We start from the raw sequence: 11,099 nt of genomic DNA, 5'->3' as shown, positions 1-11,099 counted from the left end.
TTCCGGATCCTAGGAACAAGATTTCTAGAGACATTTGAATCTGCATTTGCAAATTCGCCCTCAGCAGACTATTGCGATCGCTCCTGCAGCTGTTGCGACTTTGCATATTGTCGCAGACCCTGGGCAGATCACACCTGCAGTAAAAAGGAGTTGTGGCTGATGCACGCGCTAGCGACTCGCCACACGGACCTGTTATATCGTCATCGTTGAATAGTCACTCTTCCGTGAACCCAAAAGAATGGTACGCCTGTACATCCTCCGGGGCGCCTGATGACTCCGGCTACCAGTTGAGCATATCATCAAGATTGAGACGGCCGCATGTAAAGACAACACGCATGCGACTATACGACCCAAACAATCATTAACAGACATGGCAACACTCAGTACGCTGCCTAATGAGATCATCTCGATCATCGCCAGTCACTTTGACCGGCCTCGAGATCTGCTGCACCTTGCCTTGACAAGTCGCCGATTGTCACAATTTACGACCTTGGATGGATGGAAAGCTCTGCTCAGAGGGCGCTTTCACATCAATGGACTAGACACAGATGCGCGTAACTCCGTACATGGCTTGGCGACTCTCTACCGCAATTGGAATAGAAAAGGTTTCGTCGCCAGATATTTAGAGCCCAGCGTCGAGACCATAAGTTTAAACACATGGGAGTCTGCACCATGGAGAGGGCCTCGAGGGCAGACTATGGGGTACCAGCCCAGCATCGACAGCTATGAAGAGACGTTGGGTTCGTGGGAACAGAGAAGAGAGGTTTTGACGTGGTCGGCTGGCACCCAGATCGTCATGAGAGTGAAAGAGACGGAGTCGAAGAAAGACTCAGGCAGGAAACAGCACACCACTCGGACCATCGACTCGTTCGGGCATGCAAACTGGTGGTATACATACAAGGTACCTGACAGTGATGAAGGAAGAGATGACATTACGAGTCTACGGCTCCTTCAGCCACATCAGAAAGAGCAAGGTTTCGAGTCAATGGTTTTCGGCACAGCTTCTGGGCAGCTTGCAAGACTTGATGTCGATCCACAGCAATCTCAGACAATCGAGCAAAACTTCGACACTCTCGATCGATCTGTTGGCGCTCTGACTGTTTCCTCCTCCAGTACACCACTACTGGCTGCCACTCTTGGGGATGCTTTACTTTCCCTCTTCCCACTGGATTGCGACGTATCAGAGCACGCCGTGGAAGCCGTATCAGAGGTGACACCGAGCATTCACGGGGCTCGCACTGGTCGAATTTGGTCTTGCAAGTTCCTGTCAGAAGACAAAGTTGCCATCGGTACTGGTCCATCCAGCGCGCCGATTCAAGTGTACAAAATCACATCGGACGGCTTTCTGTCTGAACCCTACCGGTCTCTCACGCTAGGCACATCGCGAACATCGCAAACCTCTATCTACCCAACAATTCCTGTATCAAGCCGCACCCAAGGCGGATCAGAAGCCGGCAACGTTTTTTTGTCAGGCGGGTACGACGGTATCGTACGACTGCACGATCTACGCTCATCCCGAGACGTCGAGAGCCTCTACTGGGATCCTACAAACGACTCCTCAATCTACTCTCTCGCCACACAAGGCCTCGAGCGCATCGTCGTAGGCGTTTCGATGCACAGCATGCTCAAAGTCTTCGACATGCGTCTTGCCGGGTCACACGCCTACCACAGCATCTCCTTTCCAAAAGAGAAAAGCGTTAAGCCTCGGGGTCACGACTATGCCGCCAACGCTATCGTCAACGATACAAAGGACGCTGCGAATGCGATCTGCGGCGGCTGGAACCTCTATTTGAACCCTCGTAATCCACCAAAGCGTGGCGCCTACCGCGAAGACTACTGGCGCAGCCGTGAAGACTCACCGGTGTACAGTCTCTCAATCCCATCGGTGACAAGTCTGAACTTGTACGCTGGCCTTGAGGGTACGATCCAGAATCTCACGTTCCACGGTATCGCTGATCCGTACCCTGATACCTTGCTTTCACGAACTGTCACCGCAGATGGTAGCAAGGTGGACGTGACATCAGCAAACGACCCTCGTGGCGACGCACTCAATCTAGGCATGTATGAGCAAGGCGGCGAAGCAGGAGTGGGCATGCATCTGCTAGTCCAGGACGATATCACGACCGAGGTCACGCAGAGACGCTTGGTGGGAGAGGATGCGAAATATAGAGGCCTTGATGAGAGATGGAAGGACCTGCGAGATGAGAAAGACAGATGGATAAGAGGCGTGCATCAGAGTCCAAGGCTGAACAATAGAGGTGGGAGAGGTGGTAGAGGTGGTAGAGGTGGTAGAGGTGGTAGAGGCAGAGGCAGAGGCCGCGGACGCGGCAGTGGATCGTAAGCGAACATAAGATTCATCATACTTCAGAGCATAGCTTTCACCTGCGCACAGCCCAACAGATGACTTGAAACAATGCGTGGACGACAATTAGGCTACACCGTAGACTAGTGTAGTCCTGGCATCAAGCTTCATGCTTGCTCCGATCTCTTCGAATTGTGACGCAGCTTTGATTGGACCCATGACCCAATTTTGGTGGGGGTCATTTTATCATCGCCCTCTGAAGTAAACCAGATAACTTCGAATTCTATGACATTAGGATCATCTGGAAACACAGGAATGGAGATTTTGTCGGAGTCTGCGTTTCCGATGTAGAACGCATCGGGTTCGGAAACAATAACCTGGTGACCCCTGTTGGGCATTTTTCAAGTGGCACCGTTGTGCCAAGTCTGTATAATCCAATCCTTGGATTTGTCTACACTCTCTCCCTCATCGATAAGAGTATCACCCCATAAAGTCTGTGTTTTGTTTTGTTTGAGGCATTTGAGCCAGTGCGAAAACGTCTTGAACAACTTGTTGCCATCTTCGGTCTGCCAAAGTGATGTAGGTGAGAACCGAAGTATCCGTCAATCATTGAGATTAGACTAATTATATGGTCGTATGTTTGGCGCTGGCTGATGTCCCGGCTGGACCTTTGGTTGTTTCAGATCTGGCGTGCCTACTACCAGATATTCCTTCCATAACCCCCTAGAATATGAGAATCACGCCTCCTTGCTCCCTGATCATGTAATGGGTACTGTACTATTAATATTACCTCTGTGACTGTACTAATCATGTGAGGGTATCCATTTCAACAACTGACTCCTCTTCAGATAGAGCCAGCACTCCCCAAGCTGTTGCTTCGCTTGCCCTAGTAGTACTCCGCGCGCAAGCATCTGGTCTTCGAACACGCAAATGACTGCTCGCCACGTTCTTGAGTCTTCTTCACTTGAATCAAACCAAGTACAATCTCTGGCTATATACGTCAAACGAGCCATTACTGCAACATCCCTCAAGGTGTCTGTGGTAGCTTTTATAGAGACCACAGCACAAAGTGCAACCGATCGAATACAGAAGCGTCCCTCGTGCCTATCGGTCAATTGTTTAGCTTCGAGTTATATGCTGCGGTTGCTTCGACGTTCGTACCTAGGTGAACGTGCTTCAGCATCTCAATCTCACAGTTGAACCGCATACCTTCACGCACCTTGAATTCGGAATTAAGACTGGTGTGCACTTCTAAAACCTATCAAAGCATAGCCTTTGCTTTCGCTTTCCCATCGTTATTCCTGTCATCTTCACCCAAGCCCAACACCCTCTGCAAGAACCCTCTCTGCGTTCTGGTCATCTCTTTGCTTACTGGTACATCAGGCTCAAACATAGCGCCTCCGTGATACACACCCGGCCAAACATGTAGCTCTGCTCTTCCGCCATCCTTCCAGACTCTGCTCGCAAACGCCACTGCAGAATCTCTCATACTCTCACACGCCCCAATGTCAATGAATACATCGGGGAGCCCACTGAGATCCTCCGCCCTGCCAGCAACTCTAATCCCATCACCATCATTCCTATCACCATCACCTAGAACGGCATCCCAAGCCTTCACATCCATCCAGCCCTGCCATACTGTACCATCGTCAAATTGCTCTCTCGAGACTGATCCCCGATCGTCTAACATAGGTATATCTAGCACCAAGGCACAATACCTCGGCCCACCAATTTTCCGACTCAACAGCGCCGCACTCGCAGCCAGCGCCGCACCACCACTGATTCCATACAGGACAATCTTGCTAGGATTGATGTTCAACTCCTTTGCGTTCTCGACCAGATACACCAGGCCGGCGTACACATCGTACGCCGCCGCGGGAGCACGGTGTTCCGGCGCAAGCCGATACTCTGGACTGGCGAATACAATATTCTCTTGCGGCTCAAAGTGAGACACGACAGACTCCAGCCCGAGGAAGCGGTCACCGGCTATTTGACCACCGCCGTGAATGTGGTATATCACCGATCTTCCATTCGGCCACTTCTTCTGCTCGGGAGACGATGAATAAGGAAGCTGCCACAGCGCAAGAGTGATTGGGGAATTGCTGGATCCCGGGATGCCGGGGATGAGGAGGTCGGTGTGGGTGTACTGTGGATGCTTTCTGGCGATGCTCGACGCGTTTGTTCTCGCGACTTGCATGCCCTGCCGGATTTTACGGATGTCGAACGTGCGGTCGGGGTTGGGGAAGCCGGAGGCGTTTTTGTAAGACTGGTCGAATGGGGGTCGCCTATGGTGTTCCGCCATTGTGTCGGCCTTCGGCATGTCGAAAGGACGACGGATGGGATGGCACTGTAGTTCGGTACTCGTGGACGGAGTAAAGAGGAGCTTTGAAACCCTAGTTGCCCATCACCCTAGTCCGAAGAAGATCACAATAGGCCGGTGCCTAGTTCGTCTAGAACGGGGGCATTCCTCCTCCGGTCGAGCCTCATTTCGCGATGTCTACGCCAGTGATGCCGCGCTATGGACTTAGTACGTGATCTGGAAGCGGCTGGCTAGGCTAATTCGGGCTTGACGCCCACCGCCGCCTCCCGCCTCCACCGCTGACGATCGGCCTGGTCCAGAGAACTTACGTGCGGAGAGCGCGAAGGACTCGAGCCGCGTGCAGATCAACTAGTGCAATACGCAGAAAAGGCACTCAGAACTGTGATTGGCTGAGCGCAGAAGCAGTCACCAAAGGTGCGGAGGGAGCTGACAGTATTTGGATGACGAGAAATCTAGGTCTTGATTTGGTTTACAGCTAACTCTATGACTATTAAACAATATACAACTCGCTTTTGTAGTGAGCGAATGCGCTCAGCGCTTGAGCGGAAAAAACTATCTAGCTCGAACAAAATGTGCAAATGCATGATGTATAGCAGGGCGCTCTAATTGCCATGGTACAACGCCGTAATCATGTGAGTGAAGTGCAAAAAGAGCAGGGTCCAATCTAGACCTTCTCTGTGGGAACACCAGGTACTGAGGTCGATGGGTTGCGCTCGGCGCTAGTGGGGATAGCGTTGTTGATGTCTTTCTCGTTGTCAACGTGGCTGGCTTGGCGGCTGGCGGCGAGTGGTTGAGCAGTGGCACTCTCCTTCTTGTTCTTGGGCATGCGGACGAGCCAGTAGAGAGCAAGGGCAGCGAAAATGTTGAAGATGACGTAGACCCAAAGGATTCCGAAGTTGCGCCAGACGTCATCGTAGTTGGAGGACAGCGAAGAAAGGAAGGTGTCGGTGCTGTCGATGGTGCAGTACTGACATTTCGAGGTAGCAGTCTCGTTAACGAGGTAACCGCCAAACCCGGGAGTGCCGTTGGTACCGTTGATGTAGACGCTCATGTATTCGCCGCAAGTTCCGCTCAGCGGCTCGAAGTTGATCAGCTCGTTCGCAGCGCAGTGCACCGTGCTTCTCGCTAGACCTGTTGCCAGTAATCCGGACACCAAGTATGTGAACGGTGACACGCGGTACATGAAGATCCAGAAGCGAGGGAAAGAGGAAGGGGTAGCGAGGACACCACAGAAGACCAAGCAGAGCGAGAACATCAAGTTGGCAAGGTTGCCACCAGTCTCAGCGGAATCAAATCCGGCAATGATCATGTGCGTGAAGGTCGAAGTGAACAGCAAGAACATCCAGGTGAACAGGAAGAGCTGGAATCCACGGTAATGGACCTCATCGGTGGGCTGAGCATTGCGATACAGACCAATGGGGTAGTACCAGCAGAAGAAAATAAGCACAGCCATGAGCGAATTCCAGGGAAGCTCGACGATAATGTTGGACAGCATGAATGCCTTCCAGGAGTAAGTCTTGCTGGGACGCTCGCGGACCTCGTATAGAGCACGCTGGGTAACAAAGTGCGGCATGATCTGTTGTACAAGCTGACCGAAGATGGTTAACAACATGAAAATACCGAACATCTGGTTTTGGAGACCCTGCTGAGTGTTGGGCATGTTGTAGAGCGAGAACCCGATGAATAGAGCCGAAGTAGTGCATAGAAGTATTTTTGAGTAGATGTAGGCAGGGCTGCGCCAGTACTGCTGGAAAACACGGAGGGTGGTCTCACGGAACTGCTGGGCGAAGGGAGCGGCAAACTCGCGGTAGGCGGCCTTGTCCTCTCGCTTTTGAGCCGACTGGGTGCGTTCAAGACGGTTGACCTGAGAGCGTTCGACCTTAAGCTCCTCGAGGTGGCGATGGACCTCAGCACACTCAGGCGAGTTGCGCCAGACCTGATGCCAGTCGACGTCAGTGTGGGATCCAGGAGCAGCGCCAATGACCTCAAGCATCCATTCGGCAGGGTTAGCTGCAGGAGGACACTCGTGGCCACCATTACGGACGAAGTAGTCGACAAGGATCTTGGAGTTGTTGCCAACGTCGCCGTAGTAAACAGTGCGGCCGCCCTTGGCGAGGAAGAGAAGACGATCAAAACGCTGGAACAACATAGCTGAAGGCTGATGAATGGTGCAAAGAATAGCTTGACCGTTCTTCTTCAGCTTGTCCAAGAGATCGAGGATAGCCCACGAGGTTTGAGAGTCGAGACCTGAGGTAGGCTCGTCCAAGAAGAGAAGCAGGGCAGGCTTGGCAGCCAGCTCAACACCAATAGTAAGACGCTTGCGCTGTTCAACGTTAAGGCCTTCACCAGGGACACCGACGACGGCATCGGCGTACTCATCCATGTCAAGGAGCTTGATAACTTCACTGACGTAGTCGATCTTCTCTTGACGAGGAACGTGGGCAGGTTGACGGAGGAGGGCGGAAAAGGTGAGAGCTTCACGGACGGTTGAGGTAGCCAAGTGCAAGTCCTGTTGCTGAGCGTAACCAGTCTTGCGCTGGAAAGATGCGTCACGAGGGGTACCGTCGACCAGCATCTCACCAGAGATAACACCCATGGTGGTACGGGTAGCCAAGACATCGAGAAGAGTAGTCTTACCAGCACCTGAAACGCCCATGAGTGCAGTCAAGGTACCAGGCTTGACCCAGCCATCGACGTGGTCCAGAATGCGGCGAGGCTCACCCTTGATCTTGATGTCGTAGCAGACGTCCTTCCACTGGAAGATAGCTGTCTGGCGCTCGATGATGGCGATGTTGTCATTGCTGTCGGCGTAGCCGGCGGGGCGACCAGTAGGGGCGTTCTCGAGATCGTCAGTAGACATGGACTTGGGGACCGTGTGACCGCGACGGAACACAAGGACTTCGCCCTTAGACTTAGCAGAGGTAATGAACTCTGTGGCGGTAAGGTAGACCGCCATGAGACCGAACATAAAGACCCAGAGAATGCCAAAGTTGCGCCACTTGTGTGAGTGCTGATACTCGTACGCAGAGTTGATATATGTAGCACCGTCGACGAAAGGATTTCCAGGAACTGAACCAACAGCTGAGCAGGCGTGACTGAGGGAATCGGCCGCCAAATCACCGTAGACGGAGCCGGCAGGACCGGAAGGAACAAAGGCATTGCACTGGTATTGCTGACCGACAAACTCGTTGATCATGAGAGCCTCGAACCCGTAACTGACAGGATTGACGTAGCGGATCCATTTGGACCAGCCCAGCATGTAGTTGGGAGGGATGGCGAAACCTGTGTAGATGACAAGACCCAGAATGAGAATAGCAGCAGGAGCCAGAGCCTGGACAAGGGACTTGGAGAGTGAGGCGATCGACCGGAAGAGCATGGACATGACCAGCGTGAGGGTGAACGAGATCAAGACAAAGAAGAAGAAATTGCCGGGCTCGCGACGCAAATTGGTCATGAAGTACAGAACCAAGTTGAACGTGATGGCGTTAGTGATCTTGTACGGCATGTCTGTCAACATACTGGCGAAGGCTTCGGCAGATGGGTGATAGAGGGCGTATCGAGAGTGCTTTTCGACGATGGGACGTTGCGCGTAGAGAGTCAGCATCTCGAGGGCGGAACCAAAGGCGTTCATGAGGATGGCAAAGAAGAGGAGGGCGGATCGCTGGTAGAAAGAGCTGGTAGTCATCTTAAGGTTGTAGAAGACTGAAGAAATAATCAAAGCCATGATGGAGTTGCCAATGAGCTGAGAGAGAGTGATGCTTGGATCGGCCTTTAGGCGGACAAAGCCACGCCACAAGCAAAGCTTGACCTGCTGGGTGTAGGAAAGAGTGTAGGGGGATTTGGCACGTTGGCCCTTAGCCTGCTGAAGCTTGCGAGACTGGGCAAACTTCTGAGCGTACTCGCCACCCATAGGGTACTTGTGCTCGTAGGCGTCGATCTCAACCATAAGAGTGGCACGCTCGGGGGAGTCCAACCATCGCTGGTGGAATTCGTCAGGAGTGCGAGGAACACGACCCTCGAAGCCCTCTGCAACAATGCGCTCCAAGGCTGAAGTCATGGAGGTGAGGAAATCGGCGTCAGTTTGACGTTCGGGGCAAACGAACCCCATCTGGACGAAATAGGCCTTCGCCTCAGTAGTCCTGCCGTAGAAGATCTGGCGGCCCTCGTACAGTACAAGAACCTTGTCGAAGAAGTCGTATGCAGCCTGGGGTGCTCTATAATGTGTTAGCTCATCAATTTATAGCGCTCCTGGTTTGAAGACTTACTGATAGATCGCAACGCATGCTGTGGTGCCATTGATCTCGGTCTCAAGACGAAGGGTCTTACAGAACTCAATGGCGTTGGCAGAATCCAACCCACGGGTACTGTTGTCCCAGGCCTGCAGAGGAGCTCGGCTGAGGGAGGCTTCAGCGATAGTGACACGCTTGCGCTCTCCGCCGGAAACACCGCGGATGAAATCGTTACCAACACGGGTGTTGATCGTGTGCGAGATACCGTACATGGCCATGATGACATCGCGCTGGTGCTTAGCGTACTCGTCTGCGGAGACACCACCGGGAATGTGACGGGGACGACGAGCGAGGGCGGCGAAATATAGTGTCTCGCCGACGGTCATGGCGGGAAAGTGGACATCGACCTCGGCGGTGTAGATAGCCTCACCGCGGTAGTTCTTCTGCATGAGCTCGGGGCTGACACCTAGTTCAATTTAGCAACTGCTTCGTCATGATGCAGATTGGCGCAAACATACCCTGATAGTTCAGCTTGGAGTTCTCGTCAATAAAGAAGCCATGAGTGTCTCCAGTAATAGTCTTGAGGAAAGTCGAACATCCTGAACCGGGAGGTCCAAGAACAACCAACATTTCACCGGCTTCAACAACACCGTCGAGACCCTTCAGAATGTTGATCTTACGACCCTTATCACCCTTTAATTTTTTGAACAGCGCAGGTCCCTCAAGCAGAACATTACCAACGCTCTTCTGGTAGTCTGTGTCGGTACCGAAACCATGGACATTGAGATTCCTAAAAGAGATACCAGTTTGCCTAGGCGGCGCAGCTTTCTCGTCTGAGAGCTGGAGGTTCATCATGGCCTTTGTCCAGGCACGAGCGTTGAAATTCTCGCCACTGGGATCCAATGATGAGCCAGGAGCTGCCTCGAATGGATTTTGGTGGTGTGAAGCAGACTGCACGCTCCGAGAAGTCAAACGTCTCGCAAGCTGCAGGACCTCTGCTTCTCTGCGGGCTGTTTCCTGGTCTTCGGCATTTTGGTCGTAAGATTCCTCCTTCTCGACAGAGTTGCTGGTGTGGTGGTTGCTCCTGGGAGGCGAGTGAGGAGCAGCAATGGTTGACGAGTCGGACGATGTGTCAATGCGGTGATCCTCCTCGTGGAAGTGTGATTGTGACGGTTGGTGACCCTGCATCTCTGGGGTGGGTGCCCCTCCAACTGCGGCCTGGTGGTCGTAGTTAGAGGTGAAGTTGCCTACGAGAGACATTGTGATTGGGCGGACGCCGCGAGAATCCCTTGGTCGGCCAGTAGTATGAAGGTGTTATGCAGAGATGCTAGATTCGAACGATGTGATACCCAGAGAGGGATTGTCGAGATGTTACTAAGTGCTTGAGCCAGGAACCTGGAATTGAGAAACAAACCAACAGGCGGGAGGAGCTGCCTGATAAAAGGTAGCACACGCGCAGGTAATGAGATCCGCCTAGCGGCGAAGGTAGGGGTTCAGATCCACAGGGCAACGGCTTGGCCTATTGCGACCGGAGGCGGATGCGATCACGCCCGGGCATTGACTCCTCGCTTGCGTTCTGGAGTGGCTGCCGAATACGCTGCATACGGAACCGAGTGCGAGCCTCCAGGCTTATGGCCAATAGGGTGGCGCGAGCTACGCGAACGGGGGAGATTCGTCCTCCGTTTTTCCAGAAGCTCCGCCGCGGCTCTGCTGCGGTGCCGCAGCGCATGCTGTCTTCCCAGCGCAGCGGTTCTTGAATGCATCGAAGCATCGAACAAGCACCTGAACGCGCAATTGAACCGCGTCGCTTTTCCCCCACCTGCCTCGAGTTACCTGCATCAGTGTGAGCCATCACATGCCTCAGAGGCTCAGACTGGAAAGTCTCCCAATGACGTATCTCACCTCGGGCCTTCTCCATCGGCATCGCGGTTACTATCATGATTTTTTCTCTGGCGAAAACGTCAGATGCTTAATCACAACAAACATCAAGAGATACCGACTAGGATCCAGACCCGCAAGCCGGGCACCACTTTCTCGCGGACGAAAAGCGCAGATAGCCAGCTCGCTAAATTTGAGCCGCTAAACGCCGGCTGCTCTTTCCTCTCCGCGAAGCCGCGCCCGAGCGTTCCTCGCGTGGCGTGCGAGTCGTGATGGTTGTCGGCAGACGGAAGCGCAATCGATCCGCCAACCGTATCTCGGTGCTTTCAGCCCTACGGCACGCTGACCCTCAGCATACAAGAACATCCGG

At 53.2% G+C, this 11,099-nt stretch overlaps 3 protein-coding genes across 3 annotated transcripts; 1 reads left to right on the top strand and 2 right to left on the bottom strand.

Moving 5' to 3' along the window:
- The first annotated feature begins 73 nt into the window (after positions 1 to 73).
- On the top strand, positions 74 to 2,412 carry M421DRAFT_426104 (uncharacterized protein). Its single transcript, XM_033594290.1, has one exon. It carries the CDS (start codon positions 371 to 373, stop codon positions 2,339 to 2,341), a length of 1,971 nt encoding a protein of 656 aa, XP_033443380.1. The 5' UTR covers positions 74 to 370; the 3' UTR covers positions 2,342 to 2,412.
- A 1,102-nt stretch (positions 2,413 to 3,514) lies between these two features.
- M421DRAFT_426103 (alpha/beta-hydrolase) lies at positions 3,515 to 4,818 on the bottom strand. Its single transcript, XM_033594289.1, has one exon. It carries the CDS (start codon positions 4,602 to 4,604, stop codon positions 3,564 to 3,566), a length of 1,041 nt encoding a protein of 346 aa, XP_033443379.1. The 5' UTR covers positions 4,605 to 4,818; the 3' UTR covers positions 3,515 to 3,563.
- Positions 4,819 to 5,057: 239 nt separating this feature from the next.
- Positions 5,058 to 10,431, bottom strand: M421DRAFT_426102 (uncharacterized protein). The gene is made up of 3 exons (XM_033594288.1): positions 9,370 to 10,431; positions 8,888 to 9,317; positions 5,058 to 8,836 (listed from the first exon to the last, which is right to left on the bottom strand). Exons 1-3 carry the CDS (start codon positions 10,109 to 10,111, stop codon positions 5,287 to 5,289), a joined length of 4,722 nt encoding a protein of 1,573 aa, XP_033443378.1. The 5' UTR covers positions 10,112 to 10,431; the 3' UTR covers positions 5,058 to 5,286.
- Positions 10,432 to 11,099: the final 668 nt, after the last annotated feature.

Source organism: Didymella exigua, assembly GCF_010094145.1.
Source record: "Didymella exigua CBS 183.55 unplaced genomic scaffold M421scaffold_54, whole genome shotgun sequence".
NCBI lineage: Eukaryota > Fungi > Ascomycota > Dothideomycetes > Pleosporales > Didymellaceae > Didymella > Didymella exigua.
Note: the sequence above shows the minus strand (reverse complement) of the source record. Positions and strands in the feature narration are given on the sequence as shown.

Coding starts and splice junctions, on each gene's coding strand:
- M421DRAFT_426104 (XM_033594290.1), top strand. CDS start 371: ATGGCAACACTCAGTACGCTGCCTAATGAGATCATCTCGATCATCGCC.
- M421DRAFT_426103 (XM_033594289.1), bottom strand. CDS start 4,604: ATGGCGGAACACCATAGGCGACCCCCATTCGACCAGTCTTACAAAAAC.
- M421DRAFT_426102 (XM_033594288.1), bottom strand. CDS start 10,111: ATGTCTCTCGTAGGCAACTTCACCTCTAACTACGACCACCAGGCCGCA. Junction 9,318..9,369: donor CTCCAAGCTGAACTATCAGG/GTATGTTTGCGC, acceptor AAATTGAACTAG/GTGTCAGCCCCGAGCTCATG. Junction 8,837..8,887: donor GCATGCGTTGCGATCTATCA/GTAAGTCTTCAA, acceptor AACACATTATAG/AGCACCCCAGGCTGCATACG.